Raw genomic sequence first — 24,225 nt, forward strand, 5'->3', positions numbered from 1 at the left:
ACTTAAGGTTAACAACTAAATATCAGAATGATATCATCGCCTTTGGGAGCATTTTGCCAATGCTATATTCAGTAAAGACTCAGAGCAACACAAGCATGACTAAACTCTTAATCTTGTTAAATTAGCTATAAACTCATTTGTCAGTTGCTCTTAATTGACTAATTGTTTCAGGACAAGGGAAGTCTAATTGATTAGAGAGTGGCGGGTATGCTTTTTGTGTAATGGATGATTGATGATTTTTTTTTTTTTTAATTGATCATTGTGATTAGCAACTTTTAGCTACAGACAGAATCCCCATATTCACGTCACTAGGAAGGAAGACAGGCACAGTATAAGTAGTTATGGCTTACAATTACAAACACACAAACAGATCTTATCCTTTGGACTACATGTACAGTACCAGTCAAAAGTTTGGACACACTTTCTCATTGATGTGAATGGGAAAGTGTGTCCAAACCTTTGACTGGTACTGTATATTATTTTAGTAGAAGATTTAAAGCAGAGAGACCATGACAGCCATCCAAACAAATGCTGCTCTGTGTCCTGATGTGGTTACACATCCCTTGATGATTATTTTTCAGTCTCGTTTTTCCGATTCTATTGGCTGCTTTCTCCGTTCTTCTGGTGTGACTTCAGGACAGCAGCGTCAGATAGAAACCAGCAGGTGCTTCATTAAAACAGAGAAAGAGATAGAGGGAGAGAGAGAATCAAAATGACAGTGAGACAGAAAGAACCACTACAGAGAATAAGTAAGAGAGGAGGAGCTCATACAATAGATGACATTGGAGGTTTAATAGAAAAGGAGTTACATTCATCCCAAGTTCAGTGCCTAGGAGGGGATGCAGACAGTGGAAGGGTTGTGATGGATAGCAAGGGGGGAAAAAGAGGGATAGAAGCTGAGCATTTATTTTGCCATGAGTTAGTAACGGTGGTCTAAAGCAGGTAAAAGCCTTTTTTTTCTGTCCGTCTCTAAAGACCTCCTTACTGTACAGTCTGTTCATCAAGCCTCTAAATTCTGCTGTGCCACTTTTTTTTTTCTTTTGTCTTTTCTGTCAGCGGTGAAGCCAGCCATTCTTTTCTGTGTGGGTGATTTGCGATTTGTGAGTCAGAGTTGAGAGAAGGTTAGGTACTTGCTGCAGAGGTGTGTGTCTGGAGAGGACTGAGAGGGAAACAGGAAGAGAAGGAGAAAAGGAAGGAGGGACTTTTTGGGGTTTTTGTTTTTTGTTTGGAGCTGAAGTGTTGAATCGATGCCTGGACCGTGTACATTCTCTATCCACTACCGTCATAGCATTGTATGCTGTTTTTAATAGAATATGTTTATCAAGATATCAAATAATGGAGCGTTGACAAACACTGAATGAGCTTTTTTCAAGCTGAGATTGCCTGTACGTGTTTGTGTGTGTGTGTGTGTCCTTGTCCGTGTCCAAATGCACTGCATATTTGCAATGTGTCAATAATTATGCACAGTGTGTGTTTAACAGTTCATTTTCTCTCTCTAGGTAGAGGTGACTCCACTGCAGATGAGGGAACATGTTGGCTATGGACCAAGGAGTGGTGGAAGACTGGTTGTCAGAATTTAAGGTATCACTCAAGTGTGTGTGTCCACAATCAGCATGCAGTATATTTTCTGCTGCTCACTATTGGCAACATTTCTTCACGCACATAAACAAACAAACAAACAAACACACTCAGTGTTTCTCTGAAGTGCTCAGCACACAGAGAATTGCACGCTCCCACTCAAAGATGAGCACTCACCAATACGTGACCGCTACTGAAGCCTTCGAGGCTTTATGAGATGTAAAATTGAAAGGGCAGATGAGGTTTTCCTTTGTGAGCATTTGTCATACCCTCTCAGTGAGGATGACCTCTAAATGCAGCCAGATCAATGTGACTGACTACTTCTTTAGAAACTAGCACTCTCTCACTGCAATTTTAGACGCTGTCAAACAGCAGTCAGCCTGCACTCACAGCAGCAAACACAATGTGCTCATTTGCTATGTTTTTCTTGACAGTTCCTTCTTGATGGGAAGTTTGTCTCATTCATTGGTAACTATAATAATGTGTGTACATGTTGCCTTTTTTTAAATGGGAACTGTATATCCTGGACACAGCATCCAAAATGAACACCTGCCAAGTGCCAAAGACATGTAGATTTTCCATTTGGCAAGTAAATCTCAAGAGGCTTTCCGCCACACTGGCGGGTAAGTGTTTGTACCAAATAGTCATGTAATAAAATATCTGGCATGATGACTCAGAGGAAATTATTCATGTGTTGTTATGCATGTCTAAACAGTGCCACGAAACTGAAGGAGCACTCGAGACAGTCTGAGACCGTTTAGAGGGCTCCTAGTTTTCAGTGGACAGTACTGCTCTCCACTAAACTGCCTCTTGCTGCTGGTCTGCTGCTATCTACCATTAATTAAATAGCTATTATGTGGCGACATTTACAAGGAGTAAGCCAACCTTTAAAACGAAAACAAACTGACAAAAAAAAGGACGAAGCACATTACATTTTTTTAAAAGTCTTATGTGAAATTGAGGTTTGAGCTAAAGGAATGGCTACAGTATTATGCTGAGGTGATGAGTTGTTCCTATGTGTCTGTATTTAAGAATAATACCTTATTATCTCAATGAAATGCACTGAAATTAATGTGTACGTGATATAAAAAGGCCAAGTATTAAATTAGTTATTAGTTTTAGTTATTAGTTATTATTAAAAATATGATCCTAGCATCTTCCAATCCACTCAGCAGGTTTACATTATGTGAATCATTGGGCTATAAATCTGCACAGATTAAAATCACTAAATGTTAAAACAATTACTAAAACAAATGTTAAACTATTCAGTTGTGAATTTCATGCTGTGTGTTCATTTTTAGAATAATGGTAAGACCACCACCCCAAAATACTCTTTACTTTTAATAATAATTTCTGTCTGATGGAATTAAAATTGTTCTGATTAAAACTAGATCTATTCCCTCTCCCTTATTAAAGTTTCCATGTCACACTTGTGTATGTTGCACATTGAACCACATTTGGCTCCAGCTTAGTTGTGATGTCATAGTTCTTGCTTGTTGGTGCATGCCTTAAATTGAGACCAAGGTGAGCACAGAGATTAATCAGATGAAAGTGAAAACAGTTTTCTAGTGAAGGAGCAAGAAAATCTGACATTGTGTGTGTGTGTGTGTGTGTGTGTGTGTGTGTGTGTGTGTGTGTGTTACAGACCCTCCCTGACAGTGCTGTGTCAAACTATGCCACCTCACTGAAAGACAAAGGGGTCCTGGTCCCTGCACTCTACAAGGTCATCAGAGAGAACTACAGTGATGTACGGACTCACATTTCTCAATATTTTTACTAGTGCAGAGACTAAAAGAACACAGACTTAAACCAATCATTGAATTAATGTTTTCTAGTCATGTTGTAATGTAACCGTGTCTGTGCTGTTTTCTGTCCTCCTCAGTTGCTGGAGCCAGTGTGTCACCAGTTGTTTGAGTTTTACCGGAGCGGTGAGCCACAGCTGCAGCGTTTCACGCTACAGTTCCTGCCTGAGCTCCTGTGGAGCCTCCTGTCCGTCAGCGCAGCCAGGGACCCGCACACCTCAGGCTGCATTGAGGCCCTGCTGCTGGGCATTTATAACTTGGTAGGAGAGAGGATGGAGGCAGTAATATATGTGTGTGTTTCTATGTAACTCTGTCAGTCACATATTCTTCAGTCACAGTCAATCCATTAGATTCATTATAAGCATAGGTGAGTTGCTCTTGCTAATGAATAAAATGCTTTCAGTCTGATAAGTGCATTCTTAGGAAAAACACTAGAAAAAAGGACCTTGATCCTTACTTAGAAAGTTGGTGTAATCATGCAGTTCCAGAAGCAGGGGACTTAACCACTCAACTATTTCTGGGATCTGCGTCATGTGTTTTGAAAGATTACTTTCTGCCCTTTCTGCCTTGTTAGACAGTTATGCATGAAGAGTGATGGGAAGTGTGGGTTAGACATAGAGGAAATAAAACTCAGTGACATTACGACTGTAGAATATGGATGGACTACCTTTTCAAATGCCCTCAAACTCCCCACAGAGAGATGCCAGTGCTGGTCATTATTTGTGTGTTGAGTCTTGTCATCCATTTTTACTCTTGATGTTCTGTCTATCAGCAAAGTGAAGCATCCCCTAACTTCCTCTCTGAATAACAGAATAGGTCAGCTGTCACTCAACACACTGGCTGCCTCCCATTAATTTAATTGACATTAACATGCACACAGGGGACACCAGAACCGTGGGTATGTGTGTTCACACGACACACACACACACACACACACACACACACACACACACACACACACACACACACACACACACACACACACACACACACACATAAGCAAATGCACATACACATACACCGACAGACTGAGTGGACAAATGGAGACCCTGAGGTCCACACACAAACACCCACACACAACAGATGAGTGTGCTTGAAGAGATAAGCACGCTCTTTAGAGGTTTAGGGCATAAACAGAAAAAAAAGTTGTTTTTCTCTCCCACAAAAACATTATCTTTGTCGTCTTCTCTTTCTTTTTCACAGGAAATAGTTGATAAAGATGGACAAAGTAAAGTTTTGTCTTTTACCGTCCCTTCCCTCTCCAAACCCTCAGTGTATCACGAGGTGAGAAACATGAACAAATGAGCGCAGGTCTTTGAATTTGCTTTTCCAGAAATGTTATGTTAGTGGGAAAAAAAAATCATCTTCTCACCTCTAGCCTTCAGCTATCGGTTCCATGGCCCTAACAGAAGGGGCGCTAGCCAATCATGGGCTGAGCAGGGTGGTGTACAGCGGGCCACACCTCCAGAGAGAGACCTTCACAGCACAAAACAGGTAGGTGCTTCGATGGGCGCACTTGTTTTCAGTCTTCAGGGCGTGTGGCGACGTATCGGCAGGGGTGGAGATTGCACTCTCCGACTCACTAGCTGCCAGTCTGCCTGCTTAGATCCAGCAGGAAACTCCAGCCGACCACCAAAATAGAAATGCACACGATCGAGAATGTACACTCTGTAAAAGAAGCACCAGACAGTTTTGTGGCCAAATGGGTTAAAAACTATATATTCTTAGCTGTTAAGTTTACTCCAAAAGTTAAATTTCATTATGAAGGACTCTAACTACTTCAATTTGACAGAAATGTGTATATTGATGATGTGTTCGTAGCTACACATGCATTTCCAAACTTGGAATATATTATATTCTAATTTTATTGAAAGGTTTGGGTTGGTGTTTTGCAAAGGAGAGAATTTGAGTAAGTCAGTGGGATTTTTTTCCCCTCACTGATGAAAATCCAGACATCTTTAAAAAAAACATTTACACTTGAATATGACTACTTTATCGTTCTTATCTGGCAGCATCTTTTTCCACCAGGATGTGTGTGAGAAAGTAATACAACAATCCACAGAGTCTGATAAGGAGCCAGTGATGTATTCTGTTTTCATGGGAAGATAAATTTAGTCAAGCATTCACCATGTATTTTTGACACTTCGCTAAAATGTGACCTTTTTTAAGTAAAATGCCCTATGTGCCCCCTGAAGCTGTGACTCCTGTCCTCACAATCAGGCTTACTGTATGAGTGATGTTGAGTTCAGCTGCTGTCACACCCAATTATCTTATGCGTGGTGCTCTTGTATCCGTGAGGCCCTGTGGCAGTCGTCCAGCTTTGTTGCATTTTAAGCATTGCTGTTGGGGTTTCTTAATTTCTTAAATCCCAGTGGCAGCAGGTCTGGAGGTTGTTGTGGTCTGAGTTGTGTGCTTGGCCTTCAGTTCTGAGTAAGCTGGTCTATTAAGTGTTCTGAGGTGATGTAAAAAAAAAAAAGAATAAATCTAATAAAAAAATCTTTAACCTTTTCTCAGTACTTTAGTCTAACACTGCTTGAGAGTCCCTGGATAAATGATTAAAAATAGATGATGATTTTTTTTGTTTTCAACTTTGTATGTGACAAAACAAGTCTGGCTACATTTTTTTGATCAGGCAGAAGTACCTTCATCTTAATCTCAGATCTGTAGAGGTTACCAGGTAATGCCTAGCTGGCCTGGGTAGCCTTCCATACAAACAACTGCATGTTGTAGTTTCACAAACACAACCATTTTATGATGACTTCAAAATTGCTTTTGTAATCTTTCAATCTCTTCTTTGTGATATTTTTTTTTTATCTGTGTAGACGCTTAACTGTGTCTGTGAATTGCAGTATTATGGTCACAATCTTGGTTTATAAGTCATATCAGTAATGTAATTGGATGTTCAATGTGCTATTTTAAGTCTGTGTTTGTGTTGTTCAGATTTGATGTGCTGACCTTTCTGCTGCTGTGCTACAACGCTGCTCTCAGCTACATGACCTCCACCTCCCTCCAGTCCCTCTGCCAGCTCAGCTCCAGGTGAAGCACAAACACAAACGTTATCAGCATAACTTGATTTACTTGGGTCACTTTGTTATGAAGCATTTAAGGTTTTAAACACACACACACACACAAATGTCCATTGTGTGTCACTCAATTTGTTGTTATTCTTTTCTTTTGGGTAGGAAACTTCAACCCACACACACACACACAGCATTGTTTATCTGATCCTCTTATAGACTTTGCTGCCAGAGAGAGCCAAGATACTGCTATTTGGCAGGGAGTTGCAATGTACACACATCCCAGCTCCAGTTATTTTGGTAATCTGCCAACTGTAGCCGAGCACTGGACTGATAAGCATAGAGCTAAAGAGAAGTAATCAGCTTTGATTTCCCTGTGACAGTTTGCTGCATGTCAGATGTTTGACTCCTATAGTTTGAAATGCACAGGTGTTATAACAGTTTTAGCAGGTTTCTCTTAATTTAATTTCTATTGTATGACACCTGTTTGATAATCATCATCTACAGTTTATGCTCAGAAATGGTTCTGCACTTTAACTTAATATGTTTGTATTAAGCCATTGATTTGTGTGTGTGTGTGTGTGTGTGTGTGTGTGTGTGTGTGTGTGTGTGTGTGTGTGTGTGTGTGTGTGTGTGTGTGTGTGTGTGTGTGTGTGTGTGTGTGTGTGTGTGTGTGTGTGTGTGTGTGTGTGTGTGTGTGTGTGTGTGTGTGTGTGTGTGTGTGTGTGTGTGTGTGTGTGTGTGTGTGTGTGTGTGTGTGTGTGTGTGTGTGTGTGTGTGACCTGTGTGTGTGACCTGTGTGTGTGACCTGTGTGTGTGACCTGTGTGTGTGACCTGTTCTCTCAGTATTGAGCTTGATATCAGGACGCTGTAGGAAGTGAATTGCCTTACTAGAGCTGCAGCCAAGTGGCTGAGTGGAGTGTTTCCCTAATTGAAGCTTCCCTGTTTCACTGATACAAACTCCCCTATTGTGCTTTTATTGGTATTACTCCAGGGTGTGTATATGTGGTTACCCACGGCAACAGATGCGGCGCTACAAAGGCATTAGCTCGCGGCTGACGGTCACATCAGAATTCCTGGTCCAGCTCATCACAGGGATACACTACGCTTTGTGAGTGCTCACACAACACAAATACTTGCTGTTCAGCTTTAACTTTTGCTGTCTTACATTTCTCACAGTTTATCTGTTTATTGTTACACATTTTGCTTTAAATCTGCTCACTGTGCACTATGACAGTGTTCAAATTATTCTTATCATGTGTACCTGTTAAAAAGATGTTGTACTGTATAGTATCTTTGCCAAAAACAACAGTTGTACTTAAAAAAAAAAAAAAAAATGTACAGAAAGACTGTTCTGGGTCTAATCACATAATCAAGCTTGTACTCTTACACTTATTTGCTGTGTGTTAATGTGTCTGTGAGCAGGTGTAATGGGGAAGTGGAACTGGGATCCAAAGCGCTGGACGACGTTCTGTATCGGGCCCAGTTAGAGTTGTTCCCTGAAGCTCTACTGGTGGGTACAATAATATCTTTTTCTGCTACTATCACAGCTCCCTTTACTATGTTTGTTTTTGGACTTTTGTGGGTGTGTGTGTGTGCGAGCATGTGACTCGGATGCACATGCTCGCCTGTGGTTTTGATTCATATGCAGCACACTATGCTGTATTGTGTGTGTGTCAGAGACGGCTAGCAGAGTGTAATCCCACTAGATTATTTACATGCTTTCCTCTCTGCTCTGTTAAGCTGTAATCCTTAAGGCCCAGGCAGTAGAGGATTGAACCTAAGCTTACAGTATTACTATGCAAGTCAAGGTGTATTCCTCTACAACAATCAAAACACATGACTTTTGGATATACAAAAATACGAATGGTGTTAGAGTTGGGAAATATGTTTTTAAAATACAGAAACTGGCTTGTTGACAAATACCATGAACACAGATGCTGTAGAGGAAGAGGTTGTCTTTCTTTTTTTCTTTTTTTTTCAGGTGTACTTTACTGTAGCAGTGGAATGCGCCAGGTGGCTGGTAGCTTAGCATAGCTTGGTGATGTGTCCCTTATGAGACCAATAGGCTGCAGCCACCAAGACAAAAGACATGTTGTGTTGTGATTATGATGCCATCTACCTCCCATTACGTACTCAACTGTTACATGTTCATTAGTGAGTGTTTCCTGTGAGAGCAGAGGATATTATATAAAGATTTGTGAAATAATGATATAAAGAAAACAAAAAGGCTTTGTACTTTTCTCTATATAACACTATTTGGTCAGTGTGTGCTAAGCTTATCCCCTCAAGAAATGGGATTATTGATCGGATGTTATTGGTTTGGTCACATGATCTGAACTTCAATCTGACTTAAGAGAAAAACCAGTCTTAGTGGTACCAACAAAGCTGCTCTTACAGCTACAGTGTGATGGGCCAGTGCTTGCACAGTTTTCTCATGTGCATGATCTACCCGTGTCTGTCCTGGACTTTAGCATTTGAACAAAACATTTTTCTTGTAGCTGTACTTACTGAACAGAACTTAGTGTTTTTTTTTAATTACTTTTTTAGCAAAGCTGAAAACAGACTTCGTCCTTCTTAATTGGTAAGATTCAGCACTATAAAATACTGCAAATCATACTTAATAATTTACTGCCGCCAATGACTAAAAAGTAGAAAAACATCAACAAAGCATGAATATTTTAATTCTTTAACATTATGATTGCAGAACATGGAAATGGCATTCACTGAAATCTAGACTATATTTTGTCCAAAAGTACGCCACATGTTATGGTTTAATCCTTTTTGATTGTCACACAAGATACAAATTAAATATCTTTGGGTTTTGGACTGTTGATCAGATCAAATAAGACATTGTAACCGTTGACTCTAGGAAATTATAATGGATATTATCACTATTTTCCTATCATCAGTAGATTAATCAACAATGAAAAAATGAGTTGCAGTCCTAGTGGATATTGCTCAAGAAACTGCAACATGATGAAGTAATTTTGTTTGAATGTATTAAGGCAGATCCGTGGTAGTTGTATTAGTGAAACTAAGTGTGTGCATTGATTTTGCATTGATTGTCTGTAATTAAAAAACGAGCTAGGGTTACCATATTTGTGAAATATATATGTAGTTTGAATACTGGCACACAAGTCTGTCCTAAGTCTTTTTTGGCCTAAGTATGTCTCTGAGTGTGAGACAGAGCAGGGAAATTTGCCCAGTATTAGCTCCACACAAGTCGGAGTGAGCATTAATTGCTGCAGCGTCAGTGCAGTTTGGATTGAAGCATTCTGCTGTAATCCTGCTGTACTGTGTAACTCTCACATCCTCTGAAGCAGTAACGATTGTGGATGTGGGCTTCTACTCTTTTCTCAGGTGGGTAATGCCATCAAGTCGACACTGCACGGCGCTGCACTGAAGAGCAACAACAAGGAGGGTGCTAGGAGTATCCAGGTGGAGATCACACCCACCTCCTCCAGAATCTCCAGAAATGCTGTCACTTCCCTCTCTATCAGGGGGCACCGCTGGAAGAGACACGGTGAGAAGCTTACACAGGAAAAAAGGGAGCGGAGATGTAGGGACATAACTGTTGAAACTCAAGTTGCTGAGACAGAAGAATACAAGAATATTTTGTTACCACATTTTTATGGAACGCTTAAAAATCATTATACAAGGTTATAGAATAAATCCATGACAAAGGAGAGAGCAAGGCTTTTAGATCTAGTCATTGTTCATTCACCCTACCATTTCACTGTCCGACATCAGCTGTGTACGTAAGTGTTTGTCATCATCATCAGCCCTTAAGGTTGTAGATCCTCAGCTTGGTAGTAAATGCTGTCAATCTCCTCATTCCAAACCATTACCTCCTGTCTGATCTGTTAGGATATTCCCACGTTACCCGACAGTCAAGCAGTCACAGTTTGAGTGCAGTCAGTGAAAACAAAAGCAGTCCAGACAGTGAGAGGCTACGCAAGACATGAGCATAATTTGACAGATAGGAGAGGACAGGACACCAGACAGCAGGTAGAGTATTTTTAGGATAAGACAGATGAGGATCAGTGTGATTTGTTGTTTGTAATTTCAGTTCTGTGCAAGAAACTTAAAAAAAAATATTTAGATGACAAACTTTGTCTTTTATTATCTGCTCTGTAGAGCCATTGACAGTCTCTGTGCAGCTAAAGTCGCTAGACTTAGGAGAGAGCAGCTCTCTATTTTTTCTAGAAAACCGATAAGGCAGGTAAATTATAGCCTTCAGCCTGCTTAATGAGCGGGTTTCATATCAAGCCTAACACCCCTTCTTCATCTCATGGATCCTGCTCATTGGTGCCTTTATCGGAGCTACTTGTTCATGCGTAAAGCTTTTGTTATGAGCAGATGATGAAGGAAAATACTATTAAATATTAATTAATGTTTAGGGCTGATTGATCCCATTCAAATATTTTCATTTTCATCTCCACGTAGCATGTACTTTGTTATGTTCTGATCACTATGATTTTTGTCTTTTTATTTTTCTGCCATTACATTGATTACCTCTGTGTGTCTTGTGTTACTGTGGTCGTGTGTGCCTGTGCACATGGCCATCTTTTTGTTTTTCACATATGTGTGTGCATGATATATGTCTGTTTGTCCTTCTGTGTGTGTTTGTGCGTTTATATATGTGTGTCTATGTATTGTCCCACCATCATCCATGCTCCCCCCCCCCCCCCCACCAGAGTCCCAGGAGGTGAGTGTAGACAGTGAGGCCGTACTGGGGGGTGTGGCCATCCCAGAGATCAGTGTGACAGGCGTGGGCGGCGAGCGAATGACCAACGGAGACTCCATGCGGCCACGCCCTGAAGGCCGCGCCCAGTCTGACGGTGAAACGTTGGGCGGCGCCTCCGAGGTCAGCGTGGACCCCAGAGGTCATGACTCCAGCACCCGGGGTCAGGAGGTCAGGAGGCAGAAGTCTGTGAGGCGAATGGTGGAGAATGAGGGTTCTGGGTCAGCCTCCACAGGGAGGAGCCAGTACTAAGGCCCTGCCCCTCCTTCCCCCTGCCCCATTCCTGGGGTAACCTAGGTAACTGTGTGTGGGGGCGTGGTCTGAAAAACTGCATGATGACTTCCCCCTTTTACCTTTTGCACTGGGCTCCACCACCCTCTCTTCGCCTAATTGCACTATTCCTGTCATCTGTCTATCCAACGTCATTCATTCATTTACTCTCTCCTTTGTGGCTCGAGTTTCCTCATTAAGATCTCCCGCTAAGAGTCCTTTAAAATCAAATTCATGATTTAAGATCTAACTGAATAATGGATCAGTAACCTAATCAAAACTGCATTATAAACCATAAAAACTGCATAATAAACAAATGTGCTTTGCTTGTTTCACTTATAAAAATGTTGACTGGTTTAAATGGAGGAAAAGAAATGGATTTTCATGAGAGCAGAACATTAGTTAAATAAAGACATTAACAAGAAGTACCAAAGTAGCTATTTGAACATTATGCATATATATGACAGATGATAAAACTTTTTTGGTAGCTTTATCTTAATTTATAAAAGTCATTTTAAAGCCTGAAGTTACCGATAACAAAAAATCCTTAAAGATTCTTAAAGGCCAAAATCATCTGTATTAGCACTGCCACTACTAAGAGATTGTGCTCTCCCAGTGTTTTTTATGTCAGCTTTTGTGTCTTTTACAGCACACCTCGGTACGCCTCAACACATTACTCCTGGGTTGCACTTGGAGACAGATTACTTCCTTCTGATTAGTATCTAGGAGCTGATGAGAGATATGCAGGTCTTGAATTATTTGAAGTAAAAGCTGCTCACAGTGTTAAATTTAGACTTGAGTATGATGTCTGGCCTCTTTTTGAACAGACTGAATCTGACAATAAGAGATGTTAACAGGACCTTCCTATCTGTTTAACCAGCTGTTTATTGGTGTTCTGTTACAGTGATGGCGTCAGGTCAGAAGTGTGTATTTGTGAATATGTGGACAGTTGGTCACTCACACGGGTGTGGATGCATGCCTTGAAGAAAGCAGGAAAGGATTAATTTGTGTGTGGTTTTTAGAGTTAGTGAAGAAGATGACTTTGATGTAGGGTGTGCCTTTGCTTGCTGTCCTTCACTTTCCCTTTGTGGTCTTTCCTAGGCTTGTGCTCTTAGACTCTGTCCTCTCCTGCCTTCGGGACAAAACATGCACTCCTCTGCCAATAAACCACTTACTGTTGTCTCACAGCGCTGCTGGGTCACCTAACCTGTGTTCTGGACTGTAATACAGGACATGAATTGTCTCATGTCAGGTGGTGTCAGCAGTGTGAAGGCGCTACCTGCTGGAATACAGAAATAGAGCTCCTCTGTCACACAGCCCTCTATTGAGCTCAGTCCATGCAAAGTTTAATCCTAAATTTTTGATACTAAGTGTATTGCTTTTAAACACTGCTCATCTTATTTATAATTTGATTGAATTTCATGGACTGGACGACAGATGAGCTACTTATTTTCTTCCTGTTTTTCATTGCTTGTTTTGTCTCCCTCTGTCCATCTCACAGACGCAGTGGATCTGGGTTCCCCGGATGAGCTAATGGATATTTCGGAGGTGGATGAAGGGGTGTGGCCAGGCGGGGTGGGGCCTGACATGACTCCACCCACCATCACTATCAGCAACAGCGTCACCACATTAAACTTGGGGGCCAAGGCCATGAAGAAGTGTCGGCTCGGTGTGCGCACCAACAAGGACAAGGAAGCTGGCCCTCTAACAACGGGACGGGCTGCCAGCGAGAGCGCAGAGCTGTCCGTCAAGCGACTCACGCTCACTTCCAGCCAATCAGTGCCCAAGGCAGGAGCTCTCACCAGCCTGACGCGCACTGCCAGCGCAGTCTTCTCCCGCTCCTTCGAGCAGGTGGCCAGCGGCAACGCCCCCCCCTCCAGCAACCACATCTCCTCTGAAGCTGGCCGCTATTCGTGCAGCCTGCAGGAGGAAGGGATGGGGTACTTGAGTCCCGGGCCAAACCACACGCAGCGTTCTCCCAGTATCAGCGTGCACCTTGGCTCTGACCTTTGAACCATTTGTAACTCCTGACTACCTGAACCCTGATCCCGTGACCCGGCACCTGTGACCTGGAACTCCAAGCCATGCCAACTGCAACAGACCGCGAACACTCCCGTGATTCCCCCCCTCATCACTCCATTTTTGGCGTCTTTGATTCTCTGTGCTGTAAAACCAGCCTGCTGCCCTGCTCCATTCAGACATCCAGAGCACAACGAGCTTCCTCTGTTCCTCACAGCAGAGTGTCCTCTGGGCCTGATGGAGACAGGAAGTCAGGGATTCCACTTCCAGCTTCACTGATTTTTTTTTTTTGTTGTTGTTGTGCACTGTTGCCGTGAAATCGTGCCAGGACAAAACTGTACTCCTTTGCAGTACAGCCCGTCGTTTCAATGGGTGCACTTAGAGCTCATTACTAAAAAAAACTGTGTGGAAAAGTATTTGGAAAGTATTTTAATTGGCATTTGTTGCCCTGCATGGCTTTTCCATACATCCATCCTTACCTTGCCCAGGTTTGTCAGAGGGCAGACTTTGAGTATGTGTGAGCATGTCTGAGTGTGTGTGCTGTATGTGTGTATGTACAGATTGTAGAATAAAGGCTGCTGATTGATACAATGAACAAGGTATGATTCTCCTAGTTGAAACAAGTGTTTCTACTACTTTTTCTAAAAAGATAATACATCCCTTCCCATAGCAATACAAATCTCTCCTTTTCAGTGTTTTCCATCTTTTGTTAAGATTACTCAAACTCCCTCTGTTTAGACTTATTTTGTCAACAGTTACAGCTGTGCTCCTTTTAGAAAATCTGCATTCTTCCCTAAAAACATCTGGAAAAACAACCACTAAATGATCCACCAGTATGAAGAATCGGTTCTTTATGTTTACAGTTGCGCAGTATTGTTATCATGATGGAGAAGCAATATTTGTGTCCTTCCCTCTCTTTCTTCTTTAACACCTTGCTGAATTGCTGTGTATTTGGCAATTTTAAAAAATCCAACTTCTGACAAATGACGAGTAAGATTAGATTTTTGGGACAATGGGTGTGTATGATTTGTAAAGTATTGAATTTTGCACTTGACAGAGCAAAACAAGTTGTGTTATCAACTTTGGTATTTTCTTATGATGAACAAGAGAGGTTTGACTCTCAACTGTGGTATTGTCCTGCGAGAAAGCTCTGCTTTGTTGCTCTGTACGGAGTCCCATGATTGAAAGAAAAAAAACAATTAAAAATTAAAAGCACACCAACCTGGAGTCCAGGACATGCAAGCTTGACCAAAACTGTAACTGAATCTATTCCTCTGTTCTGCAGTCAAAGGTTCGTACCGATCAACAAGGCATCTTTACTCTTTACTGATCCACCCACCATTCCAGCTGTTTGTAGTACTTTGGTGATGTGTTTCCTGTGTCCATCCTCGTTGTTCACTACTACATCATCATCACCATCACCATGTCACAGGACTTGGTGGTGGTATACTCTTTTACCAAAAAAAGGAATAAAACTCAACCCATCTGCTACATTTGATGTCCTAAATTGAGCATTAATGCTGCCCCCCACCCTCCAGCAAAAGTGTATTCTGTTGTCTGTGTACTAGAGCTGTCGAATGTCCATAGCTTGGTGGGACAATAACAATCATTGTGTTTCTGTATGTGGGTTTACAGAATGTGAATGGGTATGCTCTTTGTTGTACATCATACTGTTGTACTAAAGTTGGTTTATATTGGCCTTTCTATGTCTGATGATGAGTAACCCACTGCTACAACTTCTGGGAATAAAGTGTTTCTATATTTCACTTGTCTGCTTCAGTTTGTGTTCACCAAACAATAAAATATTGACTTAGTTAGTAGTCAATATTAGGTCCTATTTTTTAGTATTTGCATCCAGTATGAAAACCCTTTTTGTGAGGAGTCATGCATTAGTTAAACTTTAAGTATATGATTTGTAGCTTTATTATAAAGTGTCACCATTTTAACATTGTAATTATACTTTTCTTTGGAAAAAACTAATCAGGCACACAATATTTCCATGTCTTCATACTGGAGGGATTCTTTAAGCATTAGGTGCGATGTGAAGAGTTTGAACTCATCACAAGCTCAGTGCTTTGACATAATGTTTTTTGGTCTATTGGTTTATTTTATCTCTCGTTTATTTTTTGCACAGATGACACCTGTAACAGCTATAGTAGGTGGGGTTTTGGGATGATGAGAGAGCCCTTGTGTGTATGTCCTTGTTGATCTTATTATGTTGATTGTTTTGTGTCCTTGGATTGTTTAATTTATTGTTACTGTTTGTGTTTTGTTTGTTTTTTCCCATATTTTGTGCCTGAAGGCCCCCTTGAAAACGAGATGGTGCATCTCAAGGGGTTTATCCTCTAAATAAAACTAAGCTCATTCATTAACTTCAATAACCTGTTGCAGGCTCATACTTTTCCCACTAGATGGCGATCTACGCCTAAACATGTCAATTTACGGCCTGGTTGATTCTTCGTCACTTCCTCTTCCATGTCCTTGGCAGCAGCGGCAGCAGCATCCTCATCTTTGCTTGTCGGGATAAATAGATGGCTAAACTAAGCAAAGAGACCAAACAGCGGCTGCAGCAGCTGTTCCAGTGCGGCCAGTTTGTCATCCGATGGGGCTTTATTCCAACCGTGCTGTACCTGGGTCAGTATGTGAGCAGGAGACACGCCTCTCCGGTGTTAGCCGGTTAGCTTAGCACACTGTGCTTTAACCACGAGCTCATGTGAAGCTGTGAGCCAGGGAGGGTTATGCATATATGTGAAGTGTTGTAGCTCGTTATTGACAGCGTGTGTAAAAACAATGTATAGAAAATAACAAGACCATAAGAGTTTTGGTCCCACATTTTATTCTATTGTAATAACTAAACTACCACGTAGCATTCAGGTGTAGCGTCTATTGCCCCCTGCTGGAGAATTATGTAGGCTAATGCAAGATGATGTTAAAAGGATAGATTCACCATTTGTTGACAAGTGTCTTAAATCAAGGTGTCCAAATGAACACTGAAAGAGCTTTTTCTTGCCATTATCATTACTCCTGTTCATACTAACCACTAGAAGTTCCCTTTTTAAAAAGATAGTCTATGCAAAATGTATTAAAAAGTTTATCTGAAGCTATTATGAAGCTTCGGTCTTCAATGAGTCGAATCAACTAGATATCGTTCAACATTACAGACTTTTTAGTGCCAAAATTCCTCTGTTTGCTACTATACCTCCACCGCAGTTCAACAGGGAAACACTAACCACAAAGAGGGAATTTAATGCTGAAAAGACTGTAAATGTGGCAGATATCCACTTGATATAATATTAATTCAGTCCACTGAAACCTCATATAAGCCTCATAACAACTTTTAAATGGAATATAGTATTCATAATTATGTTTAAAGTTGTCACCATACCAAACATTTTAACGTCAATATAATACTAGTATAAAATACTTGGATTTATTTTAAATTAAATTTGCTATTGCACCACTTGACCCACCAGTCACATGATGGGTTTGTTTCTGGAGAGAATGTTGTAACAGCCGCAAGTTGACGACCAGTTTATTTTCCTCCCTATTGTTTCATCTGTGCAGCCTTGAGTTAAAATTATGATTGTAAATATATTTTTACTTCCCTATACTTTCAATACTATTAAATGTATAATTAATGGAGATCGTATTGTTTTAAATACATGGTATCGAAAAAGTAGTGTATAATCACCTGAAACTAACTTGTTTTCATTACCTTAAAGTTATCCCTTCATATCTACATAGAGAGCAGGTCAAGATATATATATTTTTTAGGATTGTGAAGTGGTGAATATGACTTCTTCCCAACTCTACTCTGTCTTTGATTGGGTTCTCTGATATTCTCATCCTAATCATAAACTTTGTCACTCTTCATGCCTAAACATAACCAACCCAACCAATGGAGGCAATAACTACTAGCCAGTTAATGGAAGAATGGGACGGGTCATCCTTGGGGGGAAAAAAATAGGGCAGGGCCTCTTCCATTGAGGCCGCTATGTAACAACATGTTTCTACAGTAGAACGGACAAACCACACACTGCCTCTAACGAGGACCTTTCACATTTTGTACGCCGCCAATGTAGTTTGTCTTATGCTTTGAAGGTTGGGGGTATACAGTTGGCAGCAATCTGCGACCTTGCTGCTAGATGCCACTAAATCCTACACACTGGTCCTTTAAAATGTATTTTTGTGTATGCACTGTGGATTTTCCTCCCCAATCACTTACATTGAAAAAACTTCTTAAAGGGATCTTTTAACAGTCAGTATAAACAGGAGGAAAACCTCTTTTATTGTTGGGCACCTGACTGTTGTTTTAAGACGGCTTTGAAAAATTGTGAACTGGTCCTTTTTAAAAGGATACAGAAGGAAAAGTTGTATGTTTATGTCGGCTAACTGATGAATATTAATTAATAATTGAACAGTATAAGTGGGTTTTTTATGATGATGAATGACCTTCTCTCTGTTTCATTGTGAATACAAACAGCAGTGAAGTGGTTGAATTGGAAATGCACCAGCAATAAGTCCACAGTATTTACATATGACATAATCCTCCACATGTCTCACGTATATTATTAAAATACTTTAATGGTTGTGGTTTTGGAGTCAAGAGGGGGAAGTTGAGACTTTTGCATGTCTTACCCCATAGCCGGTGGATTTGCCCCTGTGAGTGAATCTTCTCAGTCTTCAGCATATTGGAAACACCAAAACTGATGTAATACATTCTCCCCTCTTCTTTGCCTTCCCGCGTACCTTTAAAAAAAAATCTTTCTCATTCTGCAACTCATTTACTTTACACCAACATGTCTTGTGCAATCGCTGTAACGTCTGCACATTTCCGGCAATCATGATAAGAAATTTCAAAAAGGAGTTATGAAATACAATTTAAGAGAATTATTGAGAAAATGTCTAAATGACTAGTAAATTTAATGATTATTAATTTAAAAAGTAAAATAAAAATACCAAACATTTTTAGGTTTTAGCTTTTCTAAGGTGAAAAGGGCTAAACAGTTGATGAATTGATAAACTTGCATGACCATAATCAGTTGTAGATAAAGGGAGTAGTATCGTTGGGTTATTTTTAGTTATTGGAATTTCTGTGCCTCTTTTCTGAAGAATTTGTTGCATAATGCTTGATGTTGTGAATGACCCATGAATTAAGCTTGAAAAAACAATTTGGAAATGAAAATGCTTCCTTTCTCTTTCTGTGTGCGTGTGTGAATGAGGAGGGTGTGCTGAGTCAGATGTGCTGCCCAATACATTACCAATGTATTTCCATTGGCCCCTCTCATCCCCATTTCCTCAAAAAAAGAGATGCGCAGGAAGGTCTTCAACGTCATGTATTCTGTTGCAACACTGACTAATCTGCTGACAAACTGTAATGAATCACAGAGATTGTTTCATTTTACAGGTTTCAAACGAGGAGCAGATCCAGGGATGCCTGAACCCACAGTCTTGAGGTGAGCACTTCCGCTTAAAAATTGATGCTGCTTGCAAAAACGCATGTATGATATCAGAAGCAGTGCATGGAGAAGTGTGAAATGTGATGCCATGAGGGAGTTTTCACAGCTATGTAGATGTATTTCCTTCGGTTGTGGAATATCTAACTGTCAAATAAGACATCCTCAAAGTCCTTCAAATCATACAAGAATGTTCAGGTTTTTACGATGGACACCAGGTTTTTTTATTCTTTACTCTTTCTGTTTTTTTGGATTAGCTTTATTAGCTTCCACAAACTGTGCCAGGGGTCATTACAACAGCCATGTAAAATCACATTCATCAATTAAAAACCAAACTAAATAAGCAACAAATACAGAAAGTGAGTGAAGGAATAGACAAAATCAGTTGATCAGGTCGTCTTTGAATATCCATCCAATTTGAAGGACACTCACATTTGACTTCTTTTCAAAAAATGAACTAGTTAATGTGTTTTTTGTTTTTAATCACTATACAGGGTTTCATTCACATCTGCAGCTTGTTTCCAAATCTCTGAATTGCTGCCCACATGTCTGACTTGTTTTTCTCTAGTTTGCTATGGGGCTGAGGAACATCGTCTCCAACTGTGCAAATCCTTCCCCTCCTCAAGAGACCACGTGACCCACCTGTCATTGGAAATCCCGGAAAATGACTTTATTTTTCACCTTCTCCATGAACGTCTGAGAAGTGATGAATGAATGTTATCTGTTGCCATATTGTTTATGGCTGTACATGTACGGCGAGTGTCGGCTGTGTGGATGGAAGATGTTTGGATGAACAAGCTGGAATCAAGGCTTTGTCGCTGAAAATATTTATATATGGTTTGTGTGACACCATGTTTGGATATAACACTTGATCCATGTTTTTTTTCTCTCGGTTATAATTTGCCTGAAAATAAATCGCCCAAAAAATGTTATTCTGGTCTGGTCTATTATTACTATTGAGATGGAATTGTCTGTCAGTTTGACAACTAAAGAGGTGACCATGAGAGTGAAGATAATGACTAATCAGAGATATCAAAGGTAGATCGTTTGCCAAAATCAACACTTCTATAAAAAACAGCCACATATGGAAGAAGTAGAACATGGCAAGTGAGCTGGTAGACCAAGGAGTTTCACGGATGAGTAAAAAATAATTTGCATGGGGAAGAAAAAGCCCTTCATGACACAGCGTTCTCGACTTGCAGTGCTCTCGAGGGGGTTGGTGTTTGTGTTTCCCCTTGTCACCAATCAAGAGAATAATCAATATTTGCCACAAGATGCAAACATAAAAGTTACAAAAACATACAACAAAAAAACTGATGTACCTCTAAAAAATTATGCAAAGAGGGGAAAAAGGAATAGCTCGTGTCCCAAAACATAGCACTTTATCTGTCAAACATGGTGGTATCTCTGTCAGATTAACTAGCACACTGGCATTTATTGATGATTTCAACCAGCAGCAGGAGGAATGCAGAGGAGTGTTCTGTGTGCTCACGTTCAGCCAAATGCATTAAAACTCACTGGACAACATTTCATTAATCAGTGGGACAACCATCCTGAACAAACTCCAAGGCAACCGAAGAGCTTTTTGGGGTGGAGAGGTGAAATATCCTTGACTGGGCGAGTCAAACACCTGATCTCTGATGACCAGACGAAAGGAAGAAAGTTCAAGCAAGAGCTGAAGGTGGCTGCAGTGAAGAGAGAGCATCACCAAGGAAAACAAAGCAATGGGTACAAAACTTTTCAACTATGTCCACAAAGGCTTCAACCATCCATAGGGATCTTCTAATGGAAAGTATGAACAGGAGGAATTATTAAATCAAGCAAAGCATGTCTCAGTGTTCATTTTGGCACCTGACTAATGTTTTAAGGCAGACTTGAAAAATTGTGACCATGTTTATCTAACTGTGTGGACTAAGCTTTAGCCACTATGTCCCACAAAATTCTTACTACATTGATGTACTCAAAGCTAAAACTTGGCAATTCAATATCCATTATTTTATTTTATGTGTACAGCCTAGACTGTATGTTAATGGAATTGGTTTATGTAAAGTTTGGAAATTCTGCGCATATTTTGAAATGCATTTTCCAGCCTCCAGACTCATAAAAATCTGCAATTGTCATCCAGATATGTGTCACAACTTGAAATATAAGTTTTGAAATGATGAAACATTTTTTAAAAATCTCTGCAAATGTATTTTATTCCAGTTGTAGCATACATTCAAAACAGGGCTTATTGGGTTGTAATTCAGTATCATGTCATCAGCATGAAAATAAAATAATAGTTAAAATAATTTAAAAAAATAGTTACTTTATGTTTTCAGTGCAATTAACCCAAAATAATGTATTTTCCTATGACCAATAAATATAGAATATAAATATATAAATTATGCAATAGTGATCTGAACATCAAACATTCAAACAGCAAAGACCATCTGTAGCTGCACCTTCATCATTGAATTTCATAAGTCAATGATGAATGCTGTGTGAAGATTCCCTGAGGTATTCCTTCTCATTTCAATAATTTTCTCTTTTCAAGACATGCTTCCTTTGAGCATCTCTTTTTTTCTCAATGACACCAGGCTGTCGACCAGGAAGAAGTGGAACTGACGCAGAATGCTGTGCGCGGTCATCTTTCTGTGGAAGATGTTAGGATTGTCCACCTCCCTCAGCAGCGTCTCCTCCTGGTTGCTGCTCAAGGCTGACACCCGTTCGGGGTGCCTCATCTGTGGGTGACATAGTGACTATGAGTGACATAGTGATGTAATGTGACCATAGAGTGCTATATCATGATATTAAAAAAGTAAAAAGAACCCTTACCTTTTACAATATGACATGATCAAAACAAAAACTAAATAATCTATACTTGTGCAAAATACAAATACCAAAACCTACTAGAATATAACTAAGTGCATTTACTTAAGTACAATTTTAAGTACTCAAAGTTTTTCATTATTTTAATTTGGTGCTACTTAAAATACTTTCAATCCACTACTTCTGAGGGAAATATTGCATTTTTGTATTTCCCCTCTCATACAGTACACGAATATGCTTATTAGTACTTCTAGATAATACTATCTATATATTTTCTCCAAAGATTATGAAAACGTGACCCAGATCAAAAGCAATCACTTAAAGACAAATTCATGGATTGTATGTTTAGTATTGGGTGTTCAGTCAGAGAGATGCAGCATCTATAACCCACCTTTTCTTTTATCAGACTTATCATGGAGTCACTGCGATATTTGAACCCTGAGAGGATCAACTTGCTGGGATACTCCTTCACCACATGCCTTAAAAGAACCTCATATGTCTGAAGGCCATGGACCAACCTGAGAAGACAAGCCTCCTGCAAAGAGAGGAGAGGAAACCAGCAGTCAATAATCACACGAATCCTGTCTCTTTGGTCAGTGTAGCAGGATCACAAAGTAAGACACATACCTTGCTGAAGTTGGACATGGGGCAGCTTGCAGTGGCTGATGAGATTTTGTAGTTCTCCAGAAAATGATATTTCACATCATCTTTGAATTCATCTTCAAACTGAGAGAGGAGGGGACCATAGAAGAGAAATGGGAAGTCAGAAATGCAATTTGCATTGCTCAGAATATGAGAATTCTAAATGTGACTCTAAAAATACCAGTTTAGTCAAAGTCTTTCTGAACATTGTTGTGTTTAAGTACGTTTAGAACCATTAGAAATCGGAGCCAAATCCCAAATATAAGTAAACCCACATGGCCAATAAAGCTTATTCTGATAAAGTGCTTACCTCCTTTCTATGGTATTTGGTGATAGCAAGAAACGGGCCCCAACGCGGAGAGTCGCTGAGCAGGTCAGAGGGCATCTCCCCCTCACCTGAGGGATCACCTGCCGGACTCTCAGTGAGAGCGTCTTTAACTGGAGCTCCGGATGCAGGCAGCAGCAGAGCTGCAAGTATTAGTGCAGAAAGCCAGTACGAATCTGTGCCGAGGGGAAGAGCAATGCATGAATGAAAAAAAGAGGAAGAGACATAGGAAACATGTGTACCACAAAGAGTAGATCACTTACTGAGTGTATGGGGCATGTTGCGCTGCTGGTTAACACTTGCTGAGTTTCCACTGATGATGAGGTGCTGTCAAGGCCAGAGGGAGTTGCCTTGTCTTTAAGATGGACTTGTATTTATATAGACCGGAGGGATTTCCCAATAGCCCAAGGAATTAATTGATTTACGTCAGCAAATCACGCAACGCCGTGAAATTGTAATATAGATATAAATTTAATATATATAAAATTGTAATATATATATATGTATTACAATTTTAAAACGCATTTTACAGTAAAGAACAATATATAATATCATGCACTGTAAAAGTCACACAGCCAGTGCGCCAGACGCTGTTTCACCAGAGGCTTTCCCTGAGCATGTTGAATGTTACAGCACCGTGAATTGCGCAGTATTTGCAGCCGCTATCTGCACCATTTTATGGGCCTACCCACAAAAGATGTTGCGCTAATCTGCAGCTGAGAGGCACGCAACTGGTTGTATGTCACAGCTGGCTGAAGCACAACACAGCAGCTGAAACAATAAGTGTGTCTCCAAACTGAGAAAAGGGCAGTGCGTATTTACGCGGGAGCAGCAGCAGAATCGATCCCGATGTGATGGTAAGTAATGTTCTGTGTTCTGCTGGACATCTACACAGATCAGCTGTTACACATAAACTCAGGTTTATACGGCAGGATTGTTTATAATAAAGCAGAACTTATGGATGAACCCTGAGTCCCATCGGAGCTCAAGACATTTTTATTTATAAGTAGCCCAGTGTCTTGACTGAAGATTTCACCCTTTATATCATTAAATATCAATTTGATATCATTCAAGCAGAGACACACACACACACACACACACACACACACACACAGAGAGAGAGAGAGAGAGAGAGAGAGAGAGAGAGAGAGAGAGAGAGAGAGAGAGAGAGAGAGAGAGAGAGAGAGAGAGAGAGAGAGAGAGAGAGAGAGAGCAGTTAACACCAACTCTTTGAACACACCAATATCTCCACTAATTGCGCTGGTCTTTGTCAATTAGATGGTTTTATATTTGTGCAGAAAGTGGCCATATATATATAAAATAAAGTAAATTATGTTTTACACACACACACACACATATATATATATATACATACATCCACGTGCATTACAGACAGTTCAGAAAAAAATCCCTATGATAATTAAAGGGAAAATCCATTTGAAAATGATTTGAAAATGATTTGCATATTTCTATGACTTATGTTAGAACAATTCATATTTGTTTTATAAACATCATTTACTTTATTTTATTCACTTATTTCATTGCATTTATGTTGTAA

General features: G+C 40.2%; 3 protein-coding genes across 4 annotated transcripts; 2 read left to right on the top strand and 1 right to left on the bottom strand.

The window, feature by feature from the left end:
• Positions 1–1,499: 1,499 nt before the first annotated feature.
• On the top strand, positions 1,500–15,192 carry hycc1 (hyccin PI4KA lipid kinase complex subunit 1; the record flags this gene model as incomplete). 2 transcript variants are annotated; one of them, XM_062436027.1, is given in 11 exon segments in its annotated part: positions 1,500–1,581; positions 3,224–3,325; positions 3,461–3,640; positions 4,584–4,664; positions 4,759–4,874; positions 6,321–6,416; positions 7,392–7,508; positions 7,823–7,910; positions 9,761–9,923; positions 11,098–11,441; positions 12,916–13,054. In XM_062436027.1, coding segments are annotated over 10 exon segments (1,293 nt in total). In that variant the 3' UTR covers positions 11,397–11,441; positions 12,916–13,054.
• Positions 15,193–15,916: 724 nt separating this feature from the next.
• On the top strand, positions 15,917–19,821 carry tomm7 (translocase of outer mitochondrial membrane 7 homolog (yeast)). Its single transcript, XM_062436010.1, has 3 exons — positions 15,917–16,067; positions 18,841–18,889; positions 19,458–19,821. The coding sequence occupies exons 1-3, from the start codon at positions 15,965–15,967 to the stop codon at positions 19,471–19,473; spliced, it is 168 nt and encodes a 55-aa protein (XP_062291994.1). The 5' UTR covers positions 15,917–15,964; the 3' UTR covers positions 19,474–19,821.
• Positions 19,822–21,420: 1,599 nt separating this feature from the next.
• Positions 21,421–22,985, bottom strand: LOC133995924 (interleukin-6-like). The gene is made up of 5 exons (XM_062435437.1): positions 22,931–22,985; positions 22,653–22,843; positions 22,328–22,426; positions 22,092–22,235; positions 21,421–21,612 (listed from the first exon to the last, which is right to left on the bottom strand). The coding sequence occupies exons 1-5, from the start codon at positions 22,944–22,946 to the stop codon at positions 21,421–21,423; spliced, it is 642 nt and encodes a 213-aa protein (XP_062291421.1). The 5' UTR covers positions 22,947–22,985.
• Positions 22,986–24,225: the final 1,240 nt, after the last annotated feature.

This window comes from Scomber scombrus, chromosome 16, assembly GCF_963691925.1.
Source record: "Scomber scombrus chromosome 16, fScoSco1.1, whole genome shotgun sequence".
Taxonomy (NCBI): Eukaryota; Metazoa; Chordata; class Actinopteri; order Scombriformes; family Scombridae; genus Scomber; species Scomber scombrus.